The sequence below is a fragment of the Melospiza melodia genome, chromosome 8, assembly GCF_035770615.1.
Source record: "Melospiza melodia melodia isolate bMelMel2 chromosome 8, bMelMel2.pri, whole genome shotgun sequence".
In the NCBI taxonomy this organism is placed as follows: domain Eukaryota; kingdom Metazoa; phylum Chordata; class Aves; order Passeriformes; family Passerellidae; genus Melospiza; species Melospiza melodia.
This window is the reverse complement of record NC_086201.1, coordinates 3,690,206-3,704,737: the sequence shown is the minus strand read 5'-3', so window position 1 is coordinate 3,704,737 and position 14,532 is coordinate 3,690,206. Positions and strand designations below refer to the sequence as shown.

The window sequence follows — 14,532 nt, the reverse complement described above, 5'->3', positions numbered from 1 at the left end:
TATTTTAAATATATATATAATAAAAACAAAATAAGTTTTAAAACAAAAACTAATTCCTTCTTCACCTTCTTCTTCATAAAGGTAAGTAATATTATATAATTTAATTTTAAGATCCACCAGTCGTTAATTACTAAGTTAAAAATAAAAATAATTTAAGTGTCGCTTCTTAATTAAACAATTTGTCCATAAAGAATCTTACAAAGAAAAAACATACAATTCCATTTTTAATTTATTAAAATAAAATACTATAAAACTCACAGTTTAGAACAATGTAATATAAATAAAACCTAAAAAACATATAAATCCAAACAAAAAATACTATCTCACACATTTAATCCCAACCCTAACAAAAAAAACCCCAAAACTCATCACCAAGGAGCTGGAACTCCTGGAAGGCTGAAACAAGTGGGAAATCACTGAAACAAGTGGGAAATCACTCATCCTGAACAGTGCAAGTTTGCACGACAGGCACTGAGGACAGGCTTGGCTGCCTCAATAGCCTCTGATTATTGAAATACATTTATCAATTAGGGGGTTTTGCATATTATCAAACTCATTCATTAACGATGCTTTAGCTGATTAGTTAGAACGTCACCATAAATACAGAGTTTTGACAGGCTGGAGGCAATTTATGACGTGGAAAATGTACTGACCTGCTCACATCAGGAAACCTGACTGGAAAATAAAGAACTTGGCACTTCGGTCTGATTATTTTTTCCAAATCCTTAGGTCTGTGGTCAGGAATCAGCTTCATAAATTTTCCAATGGATTTAAGAAAGGATTCCATATTAAAAGCAGAGTTGAACACCACAACATCAGCGACCAAACTGTAAAAAGTGGTGAAGATTAATGAAGATATTGCTGGCACAAAAGGAACAGGATTATTCTACAGGCAAAGGAAATAGGATACACGTTCTCATAAACAAGCAAAAGGTGCAATTGGATGCTAATTAAAATCAGCCTTTTCACGTGAATTAGGAGTATCACAAGTACCTTAATCAGAAATGTCTTAATTTCTCTCTATTCACCCTTTAAAAACATGTTTAACCTTTTTTAACTAATAATAAATTACTACTATTAATCTAAAGGAGCACATCTATTCTAGCTGTGGAGTTTTGTTAAATAAAATGGTAAGAGTACAGTATTACTATCATCATCTCTCAGAAGCATTATAAATAGATAAGGCCCACTGTAATCTTTTGTAGAATTGTAGATTTTTGTAGAATTTAAGTTGGAAGAAAATGAAAATTCCTCAGAAATATTTTTTATTGAAGGACAACTTACCTTTGGTTAACCTACCTTCAACTAACCATGTGTGTCAGGCAGCAGGACACTAAGGAAATGGATTGTTATTTTACCTTTGCAAATGTAATCCTGATTAAGAGTATATCCTCTATATATAAAAATAAAAAGCATACAATATCCACCCCCCCTAAAAAAAAAAGTTTGAAAAGAATTGGCATATAAATTTAATGTTTTATTTCTACTGCTGCGCTTTAAAATCAATCAGATCGATAATTTTAAGATGGAGTTCAATGATAATGCAGGTATTATTTCTCCACTCTTAGAGTCAGTCTGGAGAAAATAAGCAGCTATAAAAAACCTGAAGGACCTGGAAGTTTATCCTGGCAGGGCAGCCACAACCTGAGCTACACCAACACACACAGCACTCACTGAGGTAAGAAATGCTTTATGGCCAGTTGGTTTTCTCAATATGTTATATATTGTAATACAGACCTACAGGTCAGAAGATACATTGAGGACATGTGTTCATAAGTCACAGGGCTGGTGAAAAGTATATTTGAGGTGAGAGGCTGTCATTCATCCTCTCTGCATCTTTCTGCTGTCTGGTCAAGAAAGAGAACTGACACTGCTCACCAAAGCAGCAGGAGTCAGCAGGAAAAGCAAAGAAACTCCAACATTAGAGAGAAATAATCCTTTTCAAGCTGGCTGCAGGAGCTGAAATGCTTTATGGCATCTTACCCTCTTGCCCACCTATGGTTTTTAACCCGTTGGAAGCCCTGGTTTTGAACAGAAGTCATCTTTTCTGCACTGATTTACAGATGACACGAGGCAGGGACCTGACACATTTCTTTGCTGCTCTCTGACACACAGCAAAGGCTCCAACAACATCATCTCACCCTCTCTCATGCATGAACTCCTATCTGCCCTAGCTCCTTCCTGCAGGCTCTGCAAACCAGGGGCAAATTAGAAAGATTAACTCCTTAGAAACATCTGAATTCTGATTTTTTTTACTGATCCAAAGCACCAACCTGAAGGTTCAAAGTGCTCTTAATTTTTTACACTCTGTGTAAAAGTGGAAAGGTACATTTTCCCCATTTCTAACATATTTGGAAGATGAAAAGATGGCATCTCTTTGCAGATGACCACTGAAGTGTGAAGAATAATACAGAGGACACGGCTCCAATTTTCTGTTAAATTGAGGTTTCAGCAGAACAGAAATGGGAGATAAATGTTATGTAACTACATGTAGAAGATAATGGAGGCTGAAGAAGACAGAATGGAGCATCTTTTCCCCCATCCCTGGAAGTGTCCAAAGCCAGGCTGGATGGGCTTGGAGAAACCTGGGATGGTGGAAGGTGTCCCTGCCCATGGCAGGGGGTGGAATAAGGTGGGCATGAGAGTCCCTTCCAACCCAAACCATTCTATGATCTACAAAATCATCTTTATTTATCTAATCAGAAAAGATATTTAAAATTAATATTTTAAGGATAAACATTTGTCAGTTTACAACAGATGCATGAAAAATTAATTACCACAATAAAGCAAAATATATATACAAAAAAATACTCTTTTCCTAGTGCCAGAAAACACTTCCTTTTGTTAGAACATCTGAAAATGGCTGCTACTGTTTTCAAAAGATTTTTCACTCCACTTTCCCATCTTTACAGCTCAGTAAGTGAAACATGTTGCAAACACTGTGGCAGAGGCAGCTGCAGAATGGCCAGAGCATACACAGATCATTAATTGAGAAATTTCAACATAACTGCCTTAGATTATAAAGATGCAAACGCTTAACTTGCACCTTAAAATGCTCAAGCCCTATTCTTTATAATTCTTCCACCAAGAGAGGTGAGAAAGATCATGGAAATGAATTTATTTCAGCTGAAAACAAGTGAGTTTTGCCATTTCACTTAGGTCTGCACAGTGCCTAACCACAAAGCTTTTCAGTGGTGCTGTTATTAACTTCTTTCATTAACTCAGATTCGAGAAATACATTTGTTTTTAGCAACAATAAAGGACCACAGCCTTTAAAACGTCTGGGTATTTTAGCACTGCACAATTTCTGAATACTAGATGAAAGAAATATAAGGATTTATCTGGTATGTTTACTGCCCTCTCTTCAGAGGAAAAGTGCTGCAGTACATTTTAATTTCTGTTTATTTCCCTAAAACCCTCTCCATAATTTCAGCTGGATGCAGTAAAAGCTATGGCCAAGTACGAGCTGAGTAGCTGCAGCTTTGTGAAGCATCCACGAAACAAAGCACCACTTTCAGCCAAGGCACAGGTCAGAAATCCCACCAACAATGGGTACACCACGGCAGCATTGGTGGACTTTATACAATAAATTAAGATGATTTTTAGAGCAAAGTGGTTCAGCCACACTGATTTTATCAAGCTCTCCTAAGAACTCTGCTGGTCCCTCAGTTTGGTACAGGGTCATCATTTATAGAACCACAGAATAACCTGGGTTGGAAGCTCTAAAAGCTCAACCAGTGCCACCCCCTGACATGGTGTATCTTCCTCTATCCCAGGTTGCTCCAAGCCTCATCCAATCTGGCCTTGGACACTGCCAGGGATCCAGGGCCAGCCACAGTTTCTCTGGGCAACCTGTGCCAGGGCCTCCCTCACTGCCTTAACAGGGAAGAGTTTCTTCCTAATATCCCATCTAAACCTACTCTCTTCCCATTTGAGGTCGATCCCCCATTTCCTGCCACCACATGGTCTTGTAAAACATTAATACAAAATAATTAATACCCAAAAAAAGCAATACAAAATAAAAACAGAAAAATAATTCATACCCAAAAAAAAGTTTATGCAGAAGGACTCCTCGGGGTTACAATGCTGTAGACAGAAGGACACCTTAAATAACGAGGAGCAGCGCGAGCCACACCTACCATGAAAGAATTTGGTTGTATCCATACTGAAAATCCCTTTCCTGGCATTTCTGGACAGGATATGCCAATTGGTTCTCATGGAAGTAGAGGACCTTTTTCAATTTGCCAAGGTCAGGGCGGAGGGCGGCGAGTTCAGCCAGGTTAAGCACCGAGCTCGCAAAGAGGATCCTGCAAAACAAGGAGAGCAGTGTTTACTGCCAACCAGCGCGCTCGCAGGGGTCACCCCTTCCCCTGCTCCCCACTCCCTCCCCCCCAAGAAAAACATAACCCCTATAGGGACACATCAATAGCTAAGCCTTAATACCATGTAGCAGCACTCGAAGTTTTGATCTCTTAAAAAGCAGCTGCTAAGAACCCAACTAGAAAAGCGCCGAATCTCATCGGTCTTCCCAGCTCAGTTACAGAGAGATGCAAAATAATAAAAAAAAAAAAAAAAAAAGCTGGATGGATTTTATTGAAAAAGGCAAGAAAAGCTGTATCTGAAGGACAAATGGAACAAAGATAAGGCTGGCTAGGGAATACTTTGCTTGCCAGTTTCATTACACTTTACTTCTTTATGCAACCAACTACTGAAATTCAATATATGAGCAGGAATGGCACATGTTCATGTTATGACATAAACCCTTTTGATTTATGCACTGCACTTATCTAGTATGGTCTGCTTTTCTTTTCTTTTCTCTTTCTTTCCCACCGTTTTTCTGTTTTATTTTCACATTTTTATGAGGTATCCTCTATAATGAAATGTTGTTTCTACCCTTGCACCCCAGTCCTGCCGCTGCACTCCTGCTATTCCACAGTCCACAACACTGCACACATCCCTCAATTAGATAAAGCAGGCACAAACACCACTAACAAGCTGCTATCTTAGCCTAGTGTAACTTCCCAGGCTATCAGAAAATGAATGTATTTAAATGTGTAATATGAAATCCTGACCCTACTGTAACCAGTGGCAGATTTCCCTGCATTTCACCAAAAGCATGTGAGCATCCCCTGGCACCTGGCTAGCTCTGCTTCCAAGCAAAGTGAATCCTGAACTTGCAGAGAGCTGAAGAGCCTCAGATATTTGTGTCCGGTATTTCTTATCACAGGGGGCTTAAAAAAAAGAAAGAATTGAGTTCAGGTATCTACTGCACATACAATATTAAGTTTAATAAACTACTTTTAAACACAGCCTGTTTCTAAATTAGGTATTTTTTTGCTGTACACCATTTTAGTAATTCAGATTCAGGACTGATTTATGCAATGTTTTCTTCTTCTAAAATATTTTAAGGGTTTTTTCCTATTGTTATTCCCATTCTTTCTATTTTTACACAAATTTTGTATTCAAGATTACTACCAAACTGACATCACTAACGTGATAAATTTCTGATTCTGGCTGCCAACCTCAAAACTCATGAACTTCCCCAGACATCCATCTAGATCATATATATTATATCATATCTCTGCTAACTTACACCCTTCTGAGATAACCTGTATCTACAGAACAAACACTTCCCAGGGCATAGATCCTGTATCCATCTTCATCAACCTGGGTCAATGCTGATCTGAAAGGATTACGAAAGTAAGAGATGACTGTTATTGCCTTGTTCATCAAATATTTGATGGTTCTAAAGGGCCTGTCACACAGAATGCCAATTAAGATATGAGCTCAGGTTTATTACAAGCCATACTAGGAGGAAAAAATAGTTTTAGGTAAGCCATTACTTATTTGTCACTGTGAGTAATGACCTCTGGACCTCATAATGACCTGGGTGCCAGGCTCAAAGCAGAGCAGGAAAAGCTTCCTGGGGGCAATGTGAAATCCCTGCTCAGCACTAGAGTGACAAAGAAAAATGCAAACTGGAGAAAACATAACCCAAAACCTGCAAAAATGAAATTAAATGGTTGCTTGGAAAAATTTTGGCTACTGGCAGGGCAAGGGGGAATGGCTTCATACTAAAAAAGGATAAGTTCATACTACATAAAGGAAGAAATTCTTCCCTGTGAGGGTGGGCAAGCCCTGGCACAGGGTGCCCAGAGAAGCTGTGGCTTTCCCTGGATCCCTGGAAGTGTCCCAGGCTAGATTACACAGGGCTTGGAGTAACCTGGCATAGTGGAAAAAGTCCCTGCCCATGGCAGGGGAATGGAGCAAGATGAGCTTTAAGGTCCTTTCCACCCAAACCATTCTAGGACTCCATTTCTGGATTGCATTATAATTTATCTTTTCCTTTACTGATTTTTCAAAAAATTCTTTTCTGTCATGAGTTAGGGAAGAAAACAGAACTGATACAGGGTGGTACTGATGAACCTGGCTGAGTTTGAAGAAAGAAAGGGGGAAAAGACAGCACACTGGGACTGAAACCAGGGGAACCAGCACAGAACAAGGATGGGAAGTGCAGACAGTGGAGGTGCCAAGGCTGACACACCGACTGGAGAGAAAAGGACAATGGAGAGCACAATGAGAACAGATCCAAGAAATAAACTTGGACAAAACCATGTTGCTCTGACACATCTTAACTTGCTCAGATCAACAATGGGATAATTAGGAGGGGGAAAAAAAGAAGATGGTTATAGCCACAGGCAAAAAAAACAGTGTCTGCAGTCTTGGCTTAGGCAAACTGGAGGAATTCAATAGCATCATTAGAGCACAATGGAGCCTGGCTTCTAGCATGGCAAAAAAGGCTGAAAACTTGGAAAGCTTGCAAGAGGTAGATCTAAATTTTCTCCACTGTAAATAGAAAGTGATAAGACTCAACTAACAAGCAGATCGCTTATCACTGCCCAGCTCAGCACAATAAACCGGTGTCAAGAGAAAACTGTGGTGACAACTAGCAAATTCAGATGTAGAGCCTGAAATGACATTGCCTGCGCTTCTTACAGCAAGGAAAAGAATTAAAATAAAACCACTAATTAATCAACACCCTCCTCGATTCACTTCCATTACTTCACAGCACTTCCAGAATTTATCCCGACTCTGAGAGGCCCTCGTGGCTGCTTCTTTACTGGCAGAGAAGCTGCTAACTACCAGCACTAACCAATTTCCCTGGCTTTACAAGCTTAAATAACACCTGACAGCACGAGTCCCCGTGAACATGCCCACAGAGCAGCCAGTTCGTGGCTAATGGACTCACGCAGGGCACTGGAGGATATGCTGGAGCGTATTTCCATTTAACACCTATTACAAGGGGAAGAAAGGAAAGTTTATTATAATGGAACGTGCGACATAAATATATGTCAGTTGTCATTCCGTGTGACATCAACTTTCATTTTACCTCGGGTTATTATTTAAGTAATAAATCCTAACAAGGTGAGCTTTATCATCCCACGGAGTGTATCCGGGAGGTAGAGACACAAGGTGATGGCAAGAACGCTCAAAACATGATAATTCCTGACAGCTGCTGCTTGAGCACAAGTTAAATTGAACAGTTTATCTCAGCATAAAGATGTTATAAGGTTTTATGTTTAATTTAAAAAAATTAACATAAAACCCAGAGAAAGCAGAGTTAGGCAATCTTTCACAAACATGACATACTACAATCACTGCATAAGCTGGATTAGTACTTATTACCATGCTACTAGAGAATTAAGCTGTTTTTAGACCACCAAAGAGCTTTAAATTGCAACTTTTGTCTCTGTAAGAGAAACCTATATTTAAAACGTCTGCTAAATTCAAATTAACAGCTACATCATTAACTTACCATCTCACAAAACCCCCTACAATTCAACACCATAATAGTGGTGTCCTTATCGAGACCTATCAACACTGCAGCATTTAATATATACAGTGCTCTCCAATAAATACAGTGAGTGAATCCTCACTAAACCTGTGCTGAAGGTCACATTCCTAAAGCTCTGCCCCAGCTCTCCTCTCCAAAACATCCCTGAGCATTTTGCTGTGTGACAAGTGACCTTCTTGCACAGAGCAGGACCATCCCACGTGCAGTAGCCCCACTGCCTTGGAGACTGGCCAGATTTCAGGGCCACCATCCACATAAACTGCAGTCTAAAGCCACGCTTGTGCTTCATGTGAATCAGTTCACAGCCCTTCTGAGGAGCTGCTTGTGTGAAATTAGTTAAGCATGTGCTTAACTCAAATAAATATTCCTGTGAAGGAGGCTGAGTGCGCTTGCAGGTTCAGGGATGTGACACGTCCACAGAATTCTCTGCTCTTTGCTACTGTCTTCCCCATTATTTCACTCCAAACAACTGAAAGTCAGTAAAATCTAAAAGCCCTTTTTTTTTTTTTTTTAATTACCAGCAGACAAAATGACTAATACGGGTTTCCACTTCTATCAAGCAAATTATAATAGTGAAGGTGCTAAAGTATTTTTATTTGGCTTTATAAATCTTCTTTGTGTCACGCAGCCATGATTTACTCTTTTATGGCATTGCCCTAAATCTTTCAATTAAATTCCCATGCAACTTAACTAAAAACACATTTTGCCTTCCCCTTGGGAGACCACACAGGGCATATTTATGTATCTATGGATATGGAGGCTGAGCTCTCCGATCCGCCGGGCTTACAGAACAAAGCAAGTTTAAAACAGCACCTGATTTGTGGTGGAATGCTCCTCGGTCTGGCAGAAGCTCTGCACGAAGGACAGATAAACGTGGCCACTGTTTGTGTGGCAGCACAGGTAACCCAGCTGTCCCTGGAAAAGGGGGATTGCTGTAGGATACAATCCTGCAGCAGCAGGGACTCTCCTGCTCCACAAATAAAACCCCAAGCCACAATTCTCTGCTGCAAAACAACTACATCCACAGTAAAATGAGTTTATGATTGAAGATCTGGCAGCCCAGAAAAGAGCTACGAGCACTCTTCATCCTCCAGGAACAGTGTTGCAATAAAACAGACCAACATTTGGATATGGCTACAAATACGAGCCTTTTAGGGGAAAACACTAAAATAAACACTAAAATAATACTGTTCAGTAGGTGGCACTGATTGAACCAGTGAAGCCCCTGGCACAGGGTGCCCAGAGAAGCTGAGGCTGCTCCTGGATCCCTGGAAGTGTCCAAGGCCAGGTTGGACAGGGCTTGGAGCACCCTGGGATAGGGAAAGGTGGAATGGGATGAGTTTTGGGTCCCTTCCAACCCAAACCATCCTGTGCCTTTATTTCTGCATTGCACTATAGTTTATCCAAACCATTCTACCCTACGTTGCCCTCTTAAAGGCCAAGGCAAAGGCAAGAGGTCTGACCACAGACACATCCACCTGGAGAAACAAGGGCTCCAGAGGTGATGGAGGCTCCCAGTGCCTCCAGATCAAACCTCGTGGCCAGGGTTCCTCCATCCCAGTTTTCCTTGATTTCAGCACAGCAACTGGCCAAGTCCATGCATTGGGTTTTAAGTTACCTTCCAAATGTAAGCTGTGTCTCAAATAGCACTGTCAATGCCTGCAATCTTAACAGACCAGTTACGTTGGTTTGTTATTATGCACATTTTTATATGATCAACTTACAGAAGTTGCATTTTTATCACTAGCCCAAGAACACACAAATTACAACCACATATAAATGCTTTTCCTTTTCCCATTACACAATAGACAACACTGAATTTCTGAACAATAAATACTAATAAGTGGTAATATGTGACAGTAGACAGTATAATAAATAATAAATTAACAATAATTTTTTGACATGGAATGTACAAATGTCAAAAAATGCTTATAGATATTTTAACTCATAAATTAAGGTTTTTGTAGATAAAGATAATTTGCAATGTTTACAGAAATAATTAAGTCTTACTATTTTAATGGTCTCTATTTTTCAGAACAAATCACAAGGGTTGTCATGCCTTTCATCTTAATTAGGCCATGTGTTTGTCTTATTTATTTCTATGTACTTTCATAAACGTTTACAAATATTAATTGTAAAGAAAAATATTTTTTCCTCTTGCTGTAATTGCTATATGTACATACAGTACAGTAATAAATATTCATGGCTGCTACCAGTTCAATATTTAGGATTTGGGAGTTGCCTTGTATGCTAAAATAAAGCAGGAAGGAAAAGCTTGGTTTCAACTTATACTGCCAATCCGTTCTTTCAATGTATTTTTATTTTAAAATACACCATTTCAAAGATTTAAAAGTTACATAAATGCATTTTTTAATTTGCAACTCATTTGGGCTCTCTCACAATTCCTCCTTACCCCTCTGCTTCTTTATTTCAACCAGCTGATCGGAGTATTTCTGTACTGGAACCAAATATCAAACAAAATTTCAGGCCAGATCCTTAGCCCACACAATTCAGAACCAGTCTTAAACACTTTTCCATTATTTTTTATGACCTTTAACTCAAAAAAGATATCAAAAACCATGTGAAAACTGTGACTCAAAACTACTTTTCTAAGTAATATCAAGAAGTAAGCTTGAAAGAGACTCTCACAGAGCTGACTTTTGAGGGGGGTGCATTCTGTTTGAACTGCTTTGCTTTTCAGGCAATGACACTGAAGCTTCTTGAATTTTATTAAGTGTGTGTGGTACTATTTTTTCCCCTGATTTGTAATTAAATTTGGCTTCAATTAATTACTGACAGATGCACATTTTTACTTTAGTGGCCAGATTGTTCACCATGGGCTCCACTGGCCTCTCTGTTCCCACAAAGGGAGAGGTCAGGACCAAACAGTCAGAGCTGTGGTGATGGGGGGAAGGAGAAACCACGAGTCCACATCATCCTCCTCACTCAAATTCCATCAGAAACAAACAGTGAAGCAAAGGAATTTTATTAGAGCAGAGAACAAGCAATCAGAATAACCCACAAGTGAAAAGCAGCTATTACTGGGTGGTTTGTATGAGATGGACAGACTAATTCTGCTCAAATAGGTGCTGTGATGGAGCAAAGAGAAAGTGGGAAGCAAGATAAATAAAGGACACAGTCACTGAAGGCAAAAAATTCACCACAGGTAAATATACAGGATGCAGTGATGTATAATGAAATGACATTTTAAGAGAAAAATGCTTGCGAAACTGATGTTCTCAATTGGTTGTTCTCAATTGATGTACTCAGTTAGGTAACATTTAGGCAGCATTATTTATTGGTTGTAAGGCTGAAAATTCATTTAATTTGGTATCTTATCTGTCCAACTCTGGAGAGAAGCCAAATATGTCAAATGCCTGGCATGAACAAGGCAATATGGCCAAGGGCTTGTAGCAGCACAGAGAATTCCTAGGGCTATACATAACTACACTTCTAAATCTCAACAGCAAGCTTTGAGCATCCTTACTTCACATCTCCTGGTGTCAGCCTGGAACCAGGATGGCATAGAGCAAACAGGAAACATCATGGATGTATGGATCCCACTGCAAGCAAGGCTGATTTATCCCACAGAAAGGGAATCAGACCCAGCACAGACCCACCACAACACTCAGGGCTTCCCTTAAAAAAGGTTTGAATCAAGAGACACTTGCATAAAGTACAACAACAAATGAGTGGAACTCATTTTCAACGATTCTAGTGAGTTTTGGCAAAGTAAAAACTCGAATCTCTCCCCAATTTTCAGGTTTACACATTTTGTATTTTAAAACCACAGAAGAGCCGCTCACTTTGCACAACTGCAGAGGAAATCATGGAATCTCAGAATAGTTTGGGTTGGAAGGGACTTTAAACACCCTCAAGTTCCAAGCCCCTGCCATGGGGAAGCTTTGCTGACTGTTCAGTGTTACATTTCAAGTGCCCTGAAAATCCTGTCTTCAAAAGTACTCCAGACTTCTTTTTATGTTGCTTTATGCACCTTGATATCTAAACACTTTTTTTTTTCTTTAAGGAATTTGAAGACTGTGACTAAAAGGAACTTTCTTAGCAAATGGCTTTCACATTTTGCTAATATCCCACAGCTCTGATTTAATCTCACACAATCTACAAACAACAAATCCTTTAAAAATTATTTTTATGGACTCTCTCAGCTGATTTTCCTAAAAAACTCCCACTCCAGAGCATCAACCCAAGGCATAACTACTGCCTAAGAATGGGGACCCCTCAGGAAAAGCAGGATTCTTCCCAGAAAACTAATACAGTCCTCGAAAAAACTCAGACTGTCATAAAACCTGAGCAGCTGGCAACTCTGTCACCATGAAGTATCCATATGGAAGACCGAGATGTGTCAAACTACCCAAAACGAGTTTGGATAGTGCAGAAGATGGAATAAATAATTCAGTATCTTCAACACTTTCAACAGCAGGTAGTAGATATGCTACCTGCTCCTATAACGTGCCAAAATGTAACATGTGAGTGAGAGCGAGCGAGAGAATGTGAGTGTCTCCAACCTGTTTTCATGGGGATATTTTGCTCGACTAACTTCTCTTTTTAGAGGCATATGATCCGTATCAGATGTTTGTCAGGAGCAGGCAGCACTACAGAACATTAGGAATAACTTAGTGATTTTTAATATATATTCACAAAGTGAATTCACAAAGTCATCCGTATACATGTATTAAAAAAAAGCATTTTTATCAAATTTTACAAAAAAAATGAAGGGGAAATATGGATTTCTCCCAAATGCCCTTCACACTTCTAGAATATTTGTTGCTGCCACAACTTTCCTGCTGTAATATAAGCTAAGCAAACTCTTCCATGTGCTCAGCAAAGTGGCAATCAGATCCACAATTTAAATATTTCTGCTCCATGTTCATGACATAGTTCAACTATAAAAATACATTGTGCAGTATCAGTCTTCTGCCACCTCTTCCTATGAGAAACAGTTACACATTGGTGCATAAACCTTCATAATTTCTACTCAGAAAAGATAAAGTGACACTTCTGTTCCCTAAGAAATTAAAATAATTTAATGCTTAAGGGTCTCCAGACCTGTCTTTGGAGGGACAAGCTCCTTCCCACAGTGATTTATCCACCAACACTTCATCAAAAACACAGGGACAGCAGGTGGACTGATATCCAAAAGCACATCAATAAGGAAAATGTCAAGTTTTGTGTACCGCACACTATTTTGAGCCCTTCCACTTTCTGATTAGAACATTTCTGTAACTCAGCAGAGCCCACACTCGCTACCAGATTTGAAGGATTGCACTGAAATGGCTGAGCGACCGACTGAAGTGAGATTTCAAAGAAGTGAGACAAACACTCGCCTAAATTCAAAAGCTGCCAAACATATTTCATCAGACTTTCAAAAGATAATTGTTTTGTCTGTTCTGAATTAAGCTTTAAGTGCTTTAAGAAAGGTTTCTCTACAAACATGGCTAAAGATCACAAAGGGGAGCATTTGGAATGAATGGAACCCTTCAGTCATATATTTATTTAATTTCACTTGCATCATGCCTGGCGTATACCATAAGCTGCTTTATTTCCATTTCCATAACATGATTTTAAGGATAATCTATACTGATGTCCTACCATTTTATTTCACATGTTATCATAACAGGGTTTTTATTTACAATGCAAGCAGGGAAAGATGAAAAAAATAAAGGATCTCAGCTCTGCAGCTTGGAGCTCCTGACAGGGGATGTAAGGGACCGATGCAAGAGCTGGCACAAACAGGAGAAAATTCAAAGGAAAAGAGAATAAGTCAAACTCATGAGAGAATTTAACGATCATGGAAATTAAACCTTTTTCCCATTTTTCTTCTCCAGCTCCTGGCTGAGAGTTAGACATTAGACATTTACAGTCATGTTTGGTCAACTTATACAACACAGATCTGACCCTTGAGTGAGCAATCCATACCTCAACACTGCAAGATGCTGGTATTTCCTCATATCCAAAAATCCAATAAGAAAATAATAACTTGATAAAAATACTTCTAGGCTTCCATATGTTTCACAAACTATGCTTTTCCAACACATCTCATATGCAACTATCATTTCAGAATTCTTTTTATCATTAAATAAAGCATCCATGCTGAATTCCCATTATTCCCAAGGAAAACAAGAGAAATATCTGCCTCTGGGGTTGAAATCATATGCTAAAAAGTCAGAACACCACACCACATGCTTTCTAATCTTTAAGAAAAAGAAACTGAGGCCAAGGCTTGTTTATCAAGGGCCACCAATTGAACCAGTGAGAAGTCAGGAGCCCAAGCCAGAGCTGAAGATAAGTGAATGTCATGGTCTAGTGATTTAATCAGCTCATGTAAGATCATGTAAGTGTTTATGTATCTTATGGACCCTGCTCACCACAGCACCTGACTCGTTTCCCAAAATATTATCTTAGTTAGAGCACACAGAGTGATTCAGCCTTTTCAGATCTCAGATCTTCACTCCCAGAGAGACGTACGTGCACAGATGTCTGCGTGCTTGCACATGCAGATACACAATGCATAAATACTACAGACGCACATATTTTCTAGCAAAATCCACCAAAAAGCTACGAAACATTCTGAATTGAGCTATTTAAACTGTGGCCAGGAAAACTGTTGACAAGAGCTAATTTGTTATTGAAAAAAGATTGTGCATCTCTCCATGACA

At 39.3% G+C, this 14,532-nt stretch overlaps 1 protein-coding gene across 15 annotated transcripts in view; it reads right to left on the bottom strand.

The window, feature by feature from the left end:
- The window catches only part of GTDC1 (glycosyltransferase like domain containing 1), a 180,236-nt gene that overhangs the window by 91,869 nt on the left and 73,835 nt on the right, over positions 1 to 14,532 (bottom strand). For all 15 annotated transcript variants that reach the window (XR_010028526.1, XM_063161562.1, XM_063161570.1 and 12 more), the window contains 2 exons: positions 4,140 to 4,307; positions 654 to 827 (listed from right to left, as the gene is read on the bottom strand). Coding sequence is in view for 14 of the 15 variants with exons in the window: in XM_063161562.1 (XP_063017632.1) it covers positions 654 to 827; positions 4,140 to 4,307 (342 nt within the window). In the remaining variant the exon portion in view is untranslated. The remainder of the gene's footprint in view (positions 1 to 653; positions 828 to 4,139; positions 4,308 to 14,532) is intronic.